Genomic DNA, 18,052 nt, shown 5'->3' with positions numbered 1-18,052 from the left:
ATTGATTTGATAGAAATTCTGTTTTCCTGGTGTTAAACATTTATTGTGCATAAATTCACTTTCACAATAATGATAATAGTAATTATTATTATCATTTTTATCATTATTGTTATTATTATTTAATGTATTTCTGAGAATGTCAGTCTTCCAAGTGTATTGTTTAGTATTACTGCGGTACCAAGTGTGTATTGAAATAGGTCAAAATTATACTTTCTGTATAAAAATATAAATAATCAATCTCGTGAATTCTCTGGACCCAAAGTGTCAAGTTTTCCTTTAAAATGCTAATCTTACACATTTGTATTGATTTAGGGGTCAGATAGCGAGCTCCTGATTTTTGCCGATTTTTTTGTCATTCTGGATCACTGTGCAAAGGTCCCGAGTCCTAGAATAGAGTATTGTTGGAATTGGCAGTAGTTGTGTAGTCAGAACCCCACTAATGTGAAAATGGTAATTCTCGTGTACAACTGTGATGGTGTTATCTTAACCCATACCGTACCTCAAAGACAGACCCTCAATGTGCAGTATTTTGGAACATAACCTGCAACCTGCATTGCGAAAGAAGAGGCAACACTTTCTGCTGAATTCTCAAATAATTTGGCAGGACAATGCTCGGGTGCATGTAGCACAACCTGTGGCTGATTTGTTAGCTGGATGAGGGTCGCAGGTGCTCTACCAGCCCCTCTGACTTTGATTTGATTCCTAAGATGAACAGGCACTCTACAGGTACTACGACTCCCACATCGCTGGCAACAGGTTGTACACAATGCTGGTGACTACATCGAAGGGTTGTAAAAGTTTCACAGTGATATATCTTTTGTTGAGAATAAATAGTTGCCGCTATTTCATCTCCAACCCACGTATTTTATTAAGTCTTATGTTAGTCAAATAATTTTGCAACAGGTTTCGCTAAATTAAAATATGGATTGCTAATATTTGTTTATTTCTCCCTACAGAATGCTACCGAGGAGGTAAGTGAATCAAATAAGACTGGAGAAGCAGTTGCCCAAGCATCAACTGAAATGATTTCTGAAGAGACTTCAGACTGGGACATGGTCATCCCATGCAAAAAGATTCGGAGAGAGACTCAAGATGTAATCAAGACTCATGACGTGCTAGATGAGACTAAGAATACAAATATATTGAAAAACGAGCCATCGGAACTTCAACAGAAAGATTCATACACTGCAAGCCCAAAGTGTTCATTAGACACGTCAGACTCAGCTACGAAGTCTACAAGCATTAAATCACATTGCGTAGAAGGTCAGCCTTCAAGTAAACTGCCAAACAAACCACCAGTGCTTCGGCAAATTCAATCTCAAATTGTTCGTTTGGAAGAGTCTTCAGATGGACTCACAGTCCCAGACATTACCAAATCTCCTTTATTGAGTGTATTGTCTGATTATGATGTTGATATATTTAATGATCTAAATGACCAACTCTTTGATTCATATGATTCTCTCAATAATATATCTTCACAAATAGAGTCCAGAGCAGTAGCTTCTCCGGAAACTACACTACCCAAGTCAAAATTGTCTGCACACACTGAGAAAGTTGCTGCATTCTCTGGTCAGAAGTCAAATATTTCAAATCCTGCAATTGGGCAAATTCCACCTTTACAGCTTGGTAATCAAAAAATAAATCCTTCACATCCTATAATAATTAGCCCAGCAGCACCACAACAGCTTGTAGCATTTACAAAACAAAATTCAAATCTGGCAAATCCTGTAATTATCAGATCAACTGCAAATCAAAACTGCAATTCCCTGGGTTCAAGTGCAGACGTTCCCGTAATTACTCGTATTTCGAGAGTCAGATCAAATAAAAGCATTCCTGTAATTACACGCGTTTCAACAAGTAAATCTAAGATGGCCATTCCTTTAATTACTTGCATTTCAAAACGCAAGTCTGCTTCTTCCACTGCCATTAAAATATCAGTGACTGATTCTTTAAGCTCTCTCTCTAACCCAACATCTCAACCCTCCTCACGCACCAATAAGCAGTCTACTTAGTGCAGGTACAGGATCGGAACAATAGTCAGTGCAAACTGCAAGTAATCCTGTAAATGTAAAAGATATCATCTGTATATTGAAGGTAGTGTCTAATGGTGGGGATATTGGAAGAAAGAAATCTTAGGGAAATTCAAGACAAATTTCCACTAACGCTAACATGTCTTGTGTGTCCTGATTCAAGTACAGGAGTGTCAAAGAAGCAGTGATCATCAGAATCTGATAGTGCAACGAATAGTGTAATGTCTGCATCACATTTTAATCTTGCTGCTGATCCCCATGTGTTTTCATAAACAGTCTCAATAGTGAGTGTAGATGGTTTCATCAAGATCATTAGGCCAGTTATCTTTCTGTGAATTGTACAACTTGTTAAAAAGTTTTGGAACATGACCAGGGTGATTTACAATATACAGGGATTGGCATAAGTCAGTTTACTGAAAATGTTACTGTGTGTATTTACATGGAAATATAAATTACCTGTTACAACAACTGCTCAAAATGGCTACCATTGTTTGCAATGGACTTATTACACCTTTTTCATACTGATTTACAGATGCTATTACACAATGGACATTTCCACTCAATTTTTTTACAACAATTTTAAAAACTGCACCCTGGAAAAATGACCCCTGCAAGTTCTCGGATTTCTCTGCATCCAGTTTAAGGTAGAAACGAGACTTCCAAAGTTGCGAGGCTTGTGTTCCGCTGAAAACACGCCGCCGTCATGTTAATACGTCACGACTTAGGGAGAGCTCGTTTGTCGTCTGCTTCGAGCATCCAGTTTACTGCGGGTAGCCCACGGTGAGCGAACATGTGCAGCAGTTTTACAAATCCAGATTTAAATAATGGAAGAAGGAGCGATAGTGGAAAGGAAAGCTATGTTTTGTAATGATCATTCTTGCATGAAATATCCCTGCTGCTCACGTGCAAGATAAATGAAAGGGTTCTGCTGCGTGCGTGTTCTCAGGTCATGCGAAAAATATTGCTTCTAAAAGTGGTTGCTGACCAAACTTTCAAAAATATATATATTTTAAACTTATATTTATCGAAATTTACCGTATCCTATGTAGTGCAAAATAAGAATTTTCACATTCTTCACTTTATTTATAAAGTCTGTTTTACTTTATTTTCCATAAAGCAATTTCACTTTGAGTTTCATTTCTGTTGCGCAAGTTATGATCAAATAATTTTGGGAAATTAAGAGAAAATACACTGAGAAGATTAGATCAGTTGCACAGTACATGTTAATACTTAGTTTATGTATAATTAATACAAGCCGGCCCCTGTGGCGGAGTGGTTAGCACATCGTGCTATGACGCTAGGGGTCCTGGGTTCGAATCCTGGCCTGGACATGGATGTTTGTGTTTATTCATCAATTTCATCATATCATCACTCATCCCCATTTTCGCAAATTAGCACAAAAGGCGAAGTAAAAGAAAGCAAATCAAACTATAATTAATACAAGGAAATAAAGTGTATAACCAAGGGCATATTTAAGGGGGGGTTCAACGGGTCCACCCTCTAAGGTTCAGTAAAATTACCAGAGTTACCTGTTCATCCGCTTGTTCATAAAAATTTCTTCGTACTTATTTTATTCTCTTAAATTAGAGACATAGGATAGGATACAGATGTGAAGGAAATTACGTAATTCCATACTCCAGATGGGACTCCAGACCAAATGTCTGCAATTTCCTGATAGTTTCGGAATTTCTGCGATAAGAAACTGCATTGAGACTGACTGTCAAATCAGTTATTTTTCCCCCTCGAGTCATCTTAAATATATTTGGTTTTTTAAAACGCAGTGACACAAAATGAACAGAAAACTATCAATTCTCATAACTTCGTGACTACATACACACAACTTTGTCGGGTCCAGCACCACCTGCTCCCCAACAAGTTTCTGGCCAGCAGTGTCCTGGATTTTCACTTACGAAATAAAGCAACCCTAATCATACCAAAAGTTGATCCACCCCCCCACGTGAACTATATATATGCCCATGTGTATAACAATATCACATACTGAAATGGTACGATATATTTTGAATTTTGTACTGCGAAAAAAGCTGCCTCATCTTGTTACCCCAAATGCATTAATTGGTCAGTTCACAACTTCACCACTAAGGATCGTATTGAGACGAGACATGGCAGCCTTGGTCTCGTTCTCGTTGAGAGTTGTAAATGTCTCATTGACAGTCTCGTCTCAATTTATAAACATCCATCTCGGTTTGGGAGGTCAATTCTCGTTTTCGTCTCAAGTCTCGAAAAATATAGAATTAACAAAGTATGCAAAGGCTTATCATTATAAAAAACCTTTCTCCTCGTTTCGACGGTACGAGCCCTCGAAAACTGAATATTATCCTGCTTATATATGCAAACCAAACCACAGATTCAGAATTACCAGGAATGAACTGTCGTTGTAATTATTATACACAAAATTCATAATTTATCTGAGGAAGTCGCATGTTCCAGGTTTGACTCTCGACCTGGGCATGACTTTTTCCTTGTGAGTGACATTTCATTGAACTGGAAATTGTTACATGGGAGGATGTTTGCTCGAGACTTTGGGGACAGCTAGGGGGACGCTTCTATTGTTAATGTTAGTGTTGCTCACGAGACGAGACATTTTGCGTCTCTTCTCATAAAAGGAGATGGTACAAATAAATGTTTTCGAAATGAAATGGGTCAGAAGAAAAAGTTCATCTTGTATCGTGGCAGGTTGGGTGATATCTAGATTGTGCTTGTTGGTAGTGGTGGTAGTGTGTGTGTGTGGGGGGGGGTGTTCTACTGCACCCCGACTTCGAATACTGCTTGTAGTCATTCATCTTCATTGTAGTGATTAGCCAAAAGTGGGAAGAAATGTGATGTTAGAGAAGATACATACTAAATTAACCATGCGTTCTTATCGTTGCGGTTAAACAAAGCGACTGAAAAGCAACATAAAAGTAGGCTAAATACAAAAATTTGCAATATATATATATTAACTGAAGAAAACTCATTTACTGCAGGAAATTTAAAAACTCCCCGTACCTTTTTATACCGTATCACCTCTTATATTGCAGAAATTGGCGTGTAAACCAGTGTTCTAAACTTATTATCTTAAAATTTGCAAAGAAAATATTATGATGAAAATAATTGTAATTCCAGAAAAGGCATTCCTATAACATTAAGTTCTTGCCAGTCAGAACCAACCTATGTATTCGCATTGAACATGGCTGTTCACGTGTTCAGCCATTGACTGTTACAAGCTTTGCTTTGTCACCCTAATGGGAAAACCCTCTACCGAGTGGCTGAATTATAGTCAATACTGCTATACTTCTAGGGCATAATTCATCTCCAAGAAAGGGAGCACAGATTTTTGCACTGGAAGTTACAAGATACTTGTTTTACACAGTAACAAGCGACTTGACTGTCCCTTCTGCGGCTCATGACGGGACGAGCAGAAGCCTTGCCTGCATGCATTTCTATGTGATGACATCAGAGGACCTCGTGTCTGTGGAGAGGACGTTTTCAAATCCGTGACGTAGGAGGTGAATTTCAGCGGTGTTTGAAGGCATGTTTCTCGAGAACCAAAACAAATATCACCGAGATATTTTGCACATTTCATGTTTGTGTCATTATCTGTAAAATGAATGGATTTAAAACGTTTTTCATGTCAAAGTGGAAATGTCCATTGTGGTGTGAATATTTGTGAAAAATTACGTTCTATGATTTCTATAAAGTGTTCCAAATGTTGCGACTTCACTGCAAAAACGTTCTCTTTCAGAATTTCCCACAAGATCTTGCAGGCCACTCCATAGTACATCTTCTCTATCCACTCCCTGAAGTGCTAATTTAAAAATTTCTGTACAATAAGGCTGTATGTTTCAAAAACAAGACTGTTCTCGAATTCAATAACTTCATGTAGGATTCACACGTAATTTTCTGAGGTCACTGTACCCTTAAAAGAGTGAAGGTCCGTTACGTCGTAGGTTGCAGCGGTAAACTGACTTATGCCGACCTATGTATTTCAAAAAGCTGAAGACAAGCCAGTGGTGAATAGTGAAAAACCAGTACAGAAATTGATATGTGAACTTTTTTCGCACTCACTTAAGAGAGTGAATAGTGTATTACAGTTATTTTTCTGCCTCTTGAAGAAGGTAGGGTCACCACGCTGAGCCTGTCCTTAAACATATTTATTTTCTCTTGGATAATTGGAGGAAAACTATTAAGTGGTGGATTTTGCAATCACATACGTTCACCTGAAAGATTGACATGTGGGATCGTGCAATGGATTTTAATAATGTTGATATGGTTATGCAAGCCAGAATGGTTTGTACAATTAATATAATAATAATGAGGAGAATGTAGCAATTGTACCGTGCGTCCATTTCGATCTGCAGCCGAGAGATTGGGAGAAGCATGGCGGGCGGCGCTGACTGAGAAGCCGACATTTGCGGCCTGTAATGCCCGCTTATTTTTATAGACATATGCAGACATTTATATAAATATTGCAAAACGATCACTAACAAGTGTTATAACACGCAAAAGTTCTTCTGTAATTCATCCAAGTTCTGCTCTTATATACACAAATACATATGCTATAGAAACGATGTTAAGAGCCACAGATAAAAAAGCATTTTAATCATGGTTTGGATCAGTAACGTCCTGCTTAAGTTTATATCCTTGAAAGAGTTTTGTGGCGATGGGAATCGTTTGGAGGTTTCGAATGTGCAACACTGTATCAAGATTACACTGCAGATGAAACCGATAAAAGTGAATGGTTTTCGTGAGCTTCCTCGTAATCCGAAATATCCGAGCTCGAGTTTTTTGTTCCTTCGCGACTAGATGAAGACAGAGTTGTAAATATAGTGGCGAGCAATGTAAACCAAGAGCGTGTTAATTTCGTACTGTGCGCAAGAGTGTTATTCTTGGTTACATGCAGTTACTTGTTTGTGTTATTGTAGAGTGTATGTGTGACGTGTCAGTCAGACGATTGGAATGCCAGCCGCAAGATTCACGTTAGAACAAAGATTTTTTATGTATAACACGTACCTACGTGAAAACAAACTTGTGTAGAGAACGTGTGTAGGTAATTTGTACAGAAATTCCCATGCGTTTCAACTCCACACAGAGATACGGTTAGATATCTTGTCCTTAAATTACGAGAAACTGTATCGTTAAATTTTAAAACACCTAAGCAAAAACGACGGATTCTAACCGAAGCAAAACTCGATGATATTGGTGCAGCGTTAGAACGTTCTCCAAACAAACCTCTACGCCGTGTTTCACAAGAGGTGGGCGTGTCAAAATCATCGGCACATACAGTCACTAAGCTACTAAAATTAAAACCATACTCTTATAACACAGGTTAGTGCTCGTTTTGCAATATTTATATAAATGTCTGCATATGTCCATAAAAATAAGCGGGCATTTCAGGCCGCAAATGTCGGCATCTCCGTCAGTGCCGCCCGCCACGCTTCTCCCGATCTCTCGGCTGCAGATCGAAATGGACGCACGGTAGCTTTCCTGATGACATGTTCTCGGGTTAACAGCCAGGTTAAGTCTGTGTTAGCATCCAACGTTTTGAGTACATACGTTGCTCTCATTTGTAGGGAAAGTAGACTTGCAAGACCAGTATCAGATTAAATATGAGGGCTGGGACATAAGTCATGGCAACGTTAAACAGTGGTACACAAAATAATCATATGTCCAGGGCAATGTGTCATTAGTTGGCATTCTGATGAATGGTTATTGCACAGAGGGCAATGATAACTGCTATTGCCCAGCATGAACAGTGTTTGTGTAATAAAACAGCCATTCTTCGAGGAAGAAATGTCAGAGAATGCCACAGAGAGCTGGTGGAAACTGTGGGAAATAATGTCATACCGTAGTATGTATCTCGTTTGTTCCCGTAATTCCAATGTATGCTTTCTGACTTATAAACATGTGTGGCACAGTGCCATGTTTAAGGATGTTTTGCTCGCTTGCCTAACCTACACCTGGCACAACCTGCATTGTTCATACGAGGTGTGGCTAGAAAAAAAACGGATTGATGTTGCTGTCGACAAACGGCAAGCGCGTCAAGGATAAGCGGTGCATGGGTGTATAACGTGATACCTTGCCTACCGGCTGTGTGATTGCCCAGGGTGTGCAGCGCTCAGTTCTTCTGTAGTTTGTGGACGAAGTGAACCGTATATCTGTGCTCCATCGGAAAAGAAATTAAGTGTGAAAGTGGAACAGCGTATCAATCTGAAGTTTCTTATCAAACTCTGAAAATCTGCCACAGAAACTTATGGTTTGTTGAAGGAAGTCTACGGAGATTTGTGTTTATCACGCACTCAAGTATTTGAGTGGTTTCAAAGGTTTAGAGAGTGACGAGAAGTGATTCCAAACGGCAAGCGTCCTGGACAGTCTTGCACGTCAAAAACGGAATCAAACATTGCAAATGTCGGTGAATTGATTCGAATTGTGTACCCGAAGGTCAAACTATCAACCAACAATATTTCATAACGATGCTGACGACCCTTTCTGGGCGAGTAAAGACGACGACCTGATTTGTGGAAATCAAGTCATGGATTCTTCATCAGAACAATGTTTCTGTCCACATGGCATTGTCAGGCAAGGCTTTATTGGCCAAGTATGCGATCCCAGTGTTAGAACATCCACCCTATTCGACGGATCTTGCTCCGTGTGACTTTTTTTTTATTATTATTATTCCCAAAGGTCAAATCAGCACTGAAAGGAACCAGATTTAAGACCGTAGAATGTGTGAAAACAAAAGCGACGGAGGTCATGAACATGGTTTGGGAAAATGATTTCCAGCACTGTCTCCAGCAATGGAAGATTCGTATGGAGCGGTGTATCGATAGTGCATGAGCGTACTTTGAAGGGGATAATGTTCATATTGTACAAAATAACCAATGAAAGATTTTGTAGTAACAGTCCGGTTTTTTTCTAGCCACACCTCGTGTATTCCACAATGCTCCCTTCCATTTGTATATTTCGGATTTCCATGCGGTTCTGTGTTCTCATGAAAAAAGAATAGTTGTCATGACTTATGCTGCAACCCTTGAATATCAGTGTGATGGGGCAGCGCTTGTCTTGTTATTGGTTCACTCTGGACCCTGGTGTTTCATTGACGGATGTCGTGTAACAATATATTCGTGACACATTGGCCTCGGTAAAAACTATTCTAAGGTGCCGGCATCATTTGTACACCATGTTCTGACTTGACAGCCATGTAGTAACATTCTGTTCCTCTTCAGAAGGCAGCCACACGGTGTTTCATGGAAAATATTTTAGGTTCTTCCTAACTGAAACACTGGATGCTAGCACCGATTTAACCTGGCTGGTAATCCAAGAACACTTGTTCGGAAAATAGAAATATTTTCTATATTCGTAGGATGATATTCCATGATACAGTACAGTGTCATTCTAACTTTTTCAAGTATCCCTGAAGGCATAATGGTAACTTGTCACCTTGTAATTAAGGGGTCCCAGGCACATAGTTGTTCGGATCCCCACTTTAAACTGTAGGTCCAGCCCCGATTAGCCTATATGTGCATTAGGTGGGACTTAAAACAACAAATCAATCAAACTAACGTCTCCAACGTTCAGGTGTTTCACATTCTCTGACGTACTGAGCCTCCCTGATGGTGCAGTGGTAGCGTCACCGCCTTGTAATCAAGGGGTCCCGGGTTCGATACTCGGTGGAGGCACATAGTGATTCGGAAGCCACTTTAAACTGTAGGTCCAGTCCCAATTAGCCTTATTGTGCATAAAGTGGACTTAAAACACCAAATCAATCAATCAATCTCTGATGTACTTTCTGTTGTGTGATCATGCCATACATCAGTGGAGGTCTGAATTTGGTCATGTATTTTTTTATTCTCTGGTTCTGGGATGGTCCGAACTGGATGTACTCTTTCTTCTTTTAACTGTCACAAGTTGATGGCACAGTCGGTAGATACCACCACAAAAATCACATGAACACATTTTCCCGCAATAACTCTATTGCTGTGTGCAGATTCTACATCCTTGGCACCTTTGCATGCAAACTTCTCTGCAGTACTTTACATTTCTTAGTGTACCTGTTCTTTATGCCCATTATTAGAGGCACATATTTTTGGTAAATAAAAAAAGCAAAATTTCGGTACAAAAACAGAGTCAATTTCGGGTTCAAAAGTGGTAAATAAAATAAAATTTCGGTGTTAAGCGGTGAATAATCACATCAAAAGTGCTATATAAAATGACATTTTGGTTTTAAAATTGTGAATGTAATCCTAAATTTGATTTAAAAACTGCACTTATTACACAAAATAAACTTATCCCTTCTAATAGCACATTTATGTAGTTAGCAGAGTATTAAGTTTATTCCTGTGTAAAGGGGTCCATTTTTGCTTCTCAAATATTTACAGCAGAATTAATCAATTTTCCGTGAATTGCATAACTCACAGGATACTTCAGACTTCAGAAAGTGTCGCGTCGGTATATAAATGGTAAATTTCGTGTTTAAGAGCCAATTTCGCATTATTTCGTGACAAAACAGGGTAGAAAAATGCACCTCAGACCTTTCAGAAACATGAAAAATGAACATTACAGCATGTTATTTCATATTTCGTAGTTTCGTCAAAAACAAAATTTGCATGCCTCTACCCATTATCAATTAACACTAGAATTCATATTTTGGGAAATGATAGGCTCGGTAATAAATAATTACAGCAGAACTTAGTACTCACATTTTCCACGAACCTGTTTTTAGTTCTATTAATTTCCATTGAAACTTGTTGCACTATTTCGTTTTTGACGAAAGCATGAAATGTGAACACATTGCAATGTTAATTTTTCATGTTTTTGAAAGGCACCCTGTTTTGTCACGAAATGATGCGAAATGAACTGCAAAATGCGAAGTAGACTCTTAAATACGAAATTTAGAGTTTATTTACTGATGTGACACTTTCTGAAGTCAGAATTATCCTGTGAGTTATGCAATTCACCAAAAATTGATTAATTTTGCTGTAATATTTGAATAAACTTAATACTCTGGTAACTACATAAATGTGCTATTAGAAGGGGTATGTGTAGTAAATCAGTTTTAAAATCAAATTTAGGATTATGTTCACAATTTTAAAACCAAAATTACATTTTATATACCACTTTTGATTTATTTTTCACTGCTATAACACCAAAATTTTATTTTATTTACTGCTTTTGAACCTGGAATTGACTGTTTTTGTACCGAAATTTCACTTTTTCATTTACTAAAAATTTGTGCCTCTAACTATTGCTCAACAACAGAAGCATGCCAAGCAATAGTGCAACAAGTTCCAACAAGGATAGTGACACTAGCCACCAAAATTAATAGAACAACTAAAAACAGCTTCACAGAAAATGCAGGTACTAAGTTTCCTATAATTAACACTAGAATGTTGTAATATTCTGGTTTAGGTCCACTTTATGTGTTAGACTAATGAGGATTGGGCCTACAGTTTAAAGTGGGATTTGCATCACTGTGGAATGTACTTATTGGTTCGAATCTGAGATCCCTTTACAACTATATTACCACTACTTTATCGGCAGTCTCTGGCACATAATTTTGTGCATGTTGCCTATGCACCATAAATCACATGGAAACAGTTTAAAAATCTACCACCACTCAGTTTTTCTCCTTACTCATCCTGAAGAGTATGTCCCATAGCCAGCGGATGCCACTTTGCGATATTCTCTTGTTAGAGGTAGAAAAATTACAATATTAATAAAAGCTTGGTTCATGTCCCATGCCATCATAATATAAAAGGTATGCATCATAGCATGTCATGAGGTTGTAATCCTGTATTTCACAAAGTTCACTTGTCTTGTTTTGAACTCTATATCTGAAGAAGCCAAATGAACATGGCAAACTGTAAGATTACAACCTTAAGACATGCCAAGATGAGTGAGTATCTTTTATAATATTACAAATTCATGCAGAAGAGCAAAAAGGAACACAAACCACACATGTTGAAAAATTATAGGTCTTTTGTGAAAAAGATTTTAATCATGTATCGATTTCTGTACTTTTTTAATCGTTATTCACCGTTGATGATTAATAATGATTTGAAGTAGGTGTGAAAATACTTACGTGCCTTATTCTGGATTAACAAATGTGGACTCATAATAATTGTGTCAACTTGAAAATTCACAATGTTTTATTATTATTATTTTAAAAAATGCATTCACTTGATGTGATCATTGTGGAAAAATTGTGTAATATCCGTAATAGTCAAGTTTCACTTACATTAGTGAGTTGGCATATCCTTCAACTTCTCTTTGATTTCAAAGAAGAAATTCTCTCTATTAGAAGCAGCCTTTTATACAAGATGCAGAACACACTTGATTATGACATTTCTTAAGTTTGGGGCTTTTCTGCAAGGTTCCAATAATTTTGTGTTTTTAGGATTATAGTAGCAATGAAACCACCCTGTACGTTGGGAAAAAAACCTTATCGGAGTTTAAAATGAGACAAATGGCAAGGCAATTTATTGTATTGCTTGAAGCTGTTGATATGTTGAGCAAACCAAGAGAGCATGATAATGGCAATGGAAAGGAGCACCCAAATACTAATAATTCTATGAATCTTAGTGACAGTGGTTCTACATTAGCATGCCGTTGATAGCACCATTTTGTAGTCAAGATCACAGTATGTCATAGGTTCAATCCCCACCACCCTCGCGAAATGTAGTATTAGAATGAGTATAGTTTAAAACACTAGAAATGGATAATGCCCAATTAACATTGAATTCTGACCCAAAAACTGGCATTTTGGAACCTGTTAGCTTCCTTAAACACCACATCAATTCAAGGGCAATAGTAAAATGCATGCTCTCCATGTCTGGAAAGCATCTTATTGATAAGTTTAATCGAGATGATGGCATCTTGATCTCATATGGGTTAATTTGGTAGCCAAGTGGGAGGTTAAACCACGGACTGAGCTTTCCCCACCACCTTACTAGGATGATTTCCTCCAACCAATTGTACTTAGTATAATTTTTCTGATGTGTATGCATTGTAGAATTATTTCTCTTGTGGTCTACAGTTGTCACAAGCATAAAAACACAGTGTTTGTTGCGACGTTTCAGGAGAACGCTCCCTTCACCAGACATTTATTCCAGTGCATTCTGAAACGTCGCAACAAACACTGTGTTTTTATGCTTGTAACAACCGTAGACCACAAGAAAAATAATTGTACTATGGGGGAGGCCTAGAGTGCCTGTTTCATGTTTTTAGACTTGGGCCATGTCCATGTATGACTTCATCTTGTGTGTGTGTTTTTTTTAACATGATCTTCAACAGTGAAACCTTGCATATTATTGATTTAGTTTATTTTACTTCACCTTTTGTGCCTCTTGGCTGATTTGCGAAGATTTGGATGAGTGATGAAATGGATAAATGGACATTTACAAACAACCAAGCCCTTGGGGGTTTTGACCCTTGGCATCGCAGCACGATGTGCCAACCACTCTGCCACAGGGTCCGGCTCTTGCATGTTATGTAATGAGCTCACTATGTTCACCTTTTACAAAAGTAACTAAATAGAAACAAGAGCTGAAATTGTTTTGAAATGTTTAATTACTTTGTACACTTAAAATATGTACATGCTGTACATACACAGGATCTGTACACGTGGTCCCTTTATTACAGAAACATTTTCTATTACAAACCAAGCCTGGCTGGTGTTCTGCGAGGACTAGCTGGAGTTCCTGGATCTCTTGCGCCTGGAGTTAGAATTTCGCTCCTGGAAAATAATAATACAATTAGTGTCACAATTAAAAATAACTGATATTCTACTGAGCCAATGTAATATTCCAAATGGTTCATTGACCAATAAATGTATGTTACCAAATGAACCGAGTTTTGCAATGCAAAGGAAGCTGCAAATTTTATATATATATATATATGTGTTTGTATCCTAAAAATTATAACAGCATGACCCAATATTGCACTAAATCAGGTTGGTAATTTTACCGATACTATGTTGCACAATTGGATATTTTTTTCCAATTAATTTTGAAGGCTCACTGCCTTTATTTAATAAGGGTAAGGGGTCTGGGGCAGAGAAGGCAGCAAGTCACTTCTTTCTTAATTTGCCTGGGAACTAACAAAGAAGTGACACTGTACCATCTCGGCTCCAGATGCCGTACCCTTAGTGAATGAAGACAGTAAGCCTTCAAAGTTAATCCGAAAAAATATCCAATTGTGCAACGTGAAACACAAAACTTCACATAGGTAATCAATCTTTATTAGGGATTGGGCGATACTGATACCCGATATTCTACCGATCCGATATAAAATTAGAAATGGTCCTTGAAGACCCTGAAATTTTCATTGATCTTCTTAATAAATGTGTGTTTCAAGCTGATTGCAATGCAAAAGAAGTTGAATATTTAGACATTTACTTTTTCAGAAAGTAGGACATGGAGATTATGCATAAAAATTACAACAAAATGGCAGAATTTTGCACTAAATTATAAGATATTTATCGATATATCGGATTGGTAATTTTACCGATATGCCTATATCGGCCGATACCGATAGAGTACCGATTAATCAGTCCCATCCCTAATTCTTATGTTACGCCCAAGCTAAAAAAATAATTATGCAGGAAAATGTACAATTAGTGGAAACATTTGCTATGTTGGGACACAGCTAGACTCACTATAGGGTTATGATTTTACAAGTGGGGTAAGTCACCGCCTTCGAAATTTAATCTGACCAAAAAGATCAGGAAACTGTAAAGATGATTTTGCATTGCCTGATTGTATTTAGGATTCATAATGAAAATTTGAGCACATCTAACATTATTGACAAAATTCGTTGTAAAACTTCCTGTTATAACTGTAACATTGATCGAACTACAAATAAATGTCGGATGAATGGACATGTGTGCTCACAAAACATTAAACCAAAATGTGTATGCTTGTGTGAACCATAAACTAGAAGAACTGTTCATTGATTGATGTGGTGGTTTTTTTAAGTCCACTTTATGCACAGTAAAGCTAATCAGGACTGGACCTACAGTTTAAAGTGGGATCCGAACCACTATGTGTCTCCACCAAAGAACTGTTCATGTTTGAGGAATAAAAGACATGGTAGTACAATCAATACACATACTGGAATTACTAACTTTGGTACTGGAAATTTAGTAATTCGGTTATGTGTATTAGAAGAACTATATGCAAACAACTAATTCAAATTACACTACTACAAACAATTCCACTTAATCCTCTTATCTAACAGCAGCTGGATACTAGAAAAAAAGAACATAAGTCACAAGGTGACATCATGCTAATTACTATCATTGGAACATATCAATCAGTACTCTGTCAGAGCATCAACCAATTGCAGCACATCAGTGTACCATTAAAATTACCGATAATTTTACAGATCTGATATCTATAACTAGCCTGTAATTTAGTGCAAAATTCAGCCATTTTATTGTTATTTTTATGAATATAAACTTGTATTCATATGGCTTGGTTTTGTAAAGTAACAGTTTAAATATGCAATTTGGTTTTCGAAGGAAAAAATCCTTCCAGTCACTTAATTATAAAGATTAAGGAGGTTAATGAACCAATCATGTTCTTCAAAGAACATTTATAACTTTATTTCAGTATTGGTAAATTTTATGTTGGTAATTTATCGTTATCAGCTAAAATTTCTCCTCTTAATTTTAAACGAATCAAGTGTATTCAACATTAGGGGTGAACTGATGCCAATATAAGGGTACTGGAAAGTCAGAATTTATTCACCGATACTAACTAACACTTTGGAGTTTAGGTGTTTCATGAGGTCCACAAATATATCACATGACATTCTTACCTAGTCTAAATATCATGAAAATTATGTAAAATTCATTTTCCTTTATTTTAAACTAACGTGTAAAAAATAATAATAATAATAATGGAACGGCAGATTATTTTAATATTCCTATGTATCTCTTCATAGGGCTTGGCCAATACTAATATAAAATTTATTGATATTCTACAGATTCGATATAAAATTCCGAATGATCCTTGGAAGAATCTGAATGCTTCATTGACCTCAATGAATGTGTGTTTCATGCTGATTGCAGAGCAAAAGAAGTTTCATATTTAGACATTCACCTTTTTAAAAAATTAGGGCATGGAAATTATCAATAAAAATTATAACAAAAGGCAGAATTTTGCACCAAATTATAAGATAATTATTGAAATACCTTTTCCTCCCCTGACTTTTGAGCAATATGAAATGGTTAGTAGTAATCCCCCAAAACACCACTATAACCCATTACTATGACTCTTCACAGTGGCATATTCTCCCATGTGTGGTTTACTGCCAGTATTTCATGTACAGTCTTCTGGCTTGCAATGGCCTCATTTACTTTCAATGGAATCGCTACAACGCAGAAGTGTCCGTGACTGTACAGCATGTATGATAATAGAGTAAACAACTTATGAGGTTTATTGCTTAAAAAATATATATCTGGAACACAACAATGAGGTTTGTTGTATAACAATGAGAAAATCTTCAAGTTTCATTTTCATAAGCTGGACTTTTGTAAACATGATCATTGTGGCACTGGTGTAGTGTTAAAGAAAATGCAAACTTTTACAGATCCATAAGACATTTGGTTGTGAAAGACAAAGTCTACGTGCCACCTACGCAACAGAATGTGCAAGAGCTGGAGGAGAGAATAAGAAATGCTTTTGCTTTGGTAGAAGAGGAGTTTTGAGATGTGTGTCGCATAACTGGTGGAAGCCACATCGAACATTCGTTGATCGATTTGCTATTTTTTACTTCGCTTTTTCTGCCACTTTTGGCTAATTTGCTAAGATGGGGATGAGTGATGAACTGATAAACTTGATAAATGGACACTAACAAACATCCATGCCCAGGCTGGGATTCGAACCTGGGACCCCTGGCATCATAGTGTGATGTGCTAACTACGTGGGCCGGCACATTGAACATTTGTAGACATTCATACAAACTTGTAGTGTTACCGATTGATACATAACAAATCATTGTTGTATTACATACAATTAGTCGAAATACATTCTTAAAGTTATTTACTCTATTATGATACACCCTGTACATAGAAATTGCCGGAAAATTTGAAGTTGTTGGACATCTGTGTTTGTTTACTAGCATGCCTGCATTGGTGTTTCACTTCTATTATATCTAATTAATATATAATAGGGATGGGCCGATATGAAATTTTGGCTGATACCGATAAAAGTACCGATATAAAATTTACCGATCCGATATATAAAATTAGAAATGGTCCTTGAAGAACCTGAAATGATCATTGACCTCCTTAATAAATGTGTGTTTCAAGGTGACTGCAGTGCACAAGAAATTGCATATTTAGACATTTACTTTTTTAGAAAGTAGGGCATGGAGATTATCCATAAAAATTACAACTAAATAGCAGAATTTTGAACTAAATTATCAGATATTTATCGATATATCGGATCGGTAATTTTACCGATATACCTATATCAGCCGATACAGATAGAATATCGATTAATCGGTCCCATCCCTAATATATAATAAATATATAGAAGAGCTGTTGCAGTAAACCAGGACAAATGTTCAGAATACGCCACTGTGTGATAGAATCTACTATTTTTCCTTACTTCCTAGCTCCAGCCTGTTCCTTCCTCTCTTGTTCTTCACGGCGCAACTGAATTTCTTGCTGTGCCTTCTTCATCTCAGCTTCCATCTCCTGCAAATGCTCCAGTGCTTGCTGTCGCTTCTCCCTTCTCGACCTGCCAGTTTCCTTCACCGAGAAGAACATTGGCCCAAGTTCTGCAAGCCACTGCCCATCCACTGCAGTCACACACTGCATGTATTCCTGAAGAACAGCATGGTGAAATTACAACCTTGTACCAACAGAAATCAGTCCAAAATTATAGAAAAAAACAAAAAACGGGAACACCATACCTTTATCAACAGAATCTATCTGTGTATGCAATATTAAAAAAAAAACAAAAAAAAACTGTAAACAATGATGATTCATTTTTGGGCTTCCTCACACATTACAGGAA

At 37.2% G+C, this 18,052-nt stretch overlaps 2 protein-coding genes across 5 annotated transcripts in view; one reads left to right on the top strand and one right to left on the bottom strand.

Moving 5' to 3' along the window:
* The window catches only part of LOC146005044 (uncharacterized), a 72,675-nt gene extending 70,092 nt beyond the window's left edge, over nt 1–2,583 (top strand). The window contains exon 5 of the mRNA XM_083144190.1: nt 957–2,583. Coding sequence (XP_083000316.1) covers nt 957–2,012 — 1,056 coding nt within the window. The 3' untranslated portion in view covers nt 2,013–2,583. The remainder of the gene's footprint in view (nt 1–956) is intronic.
* Nucleotides 2,584–13,583: 11,000 nt separating this feature from the next.
* The window catches only part of Prp16 (ATP-dependent RNA helicase l(1)G0007), a 400,014-nt gene continuing 395,545 nt past the window's right edge, over nt 13,584–18,052 (bottom strand). For all 4 annotated transcript variants that reach the window (XM_083144020.1, XM_083144017.1, XM_083144019.1 and 1 more), the window contains 2 exons: nt 17,642–17,859; nt 13,584–13,761 (listed from right to left, as the gene is read on the bottom strand). In XM_083144020.1, coding sequence (XP_083000146.1) covers nt 13,680–13,761; nt 17,642–17,859 — 300 coding nt within the window. In that variant the 3' untranslated portion in view covers nt 13,584–13,679. The remainder of the gene's footprint in view (nt 13,762–17,641; nt 17,860–18,052) is intronic.

This window comes from Lepisma saccharinum, chromosome 22 (assembly GCF_977018435.1).
Source record: "Lepisma saccharinum chromosome 22, izLepSacc3.1, whole genome shotgun sequence".
NCBI lineage: Eukaryota > Metazoa > Arthropoda > Insecta > Zygentoma > Lepismatidae > Lepisma > Lepisma saccharinum.
Note: the sequence above shows the minus strand (reverse complement) of the source record. Positions and strands in the feature narration are given on the sequence as shown.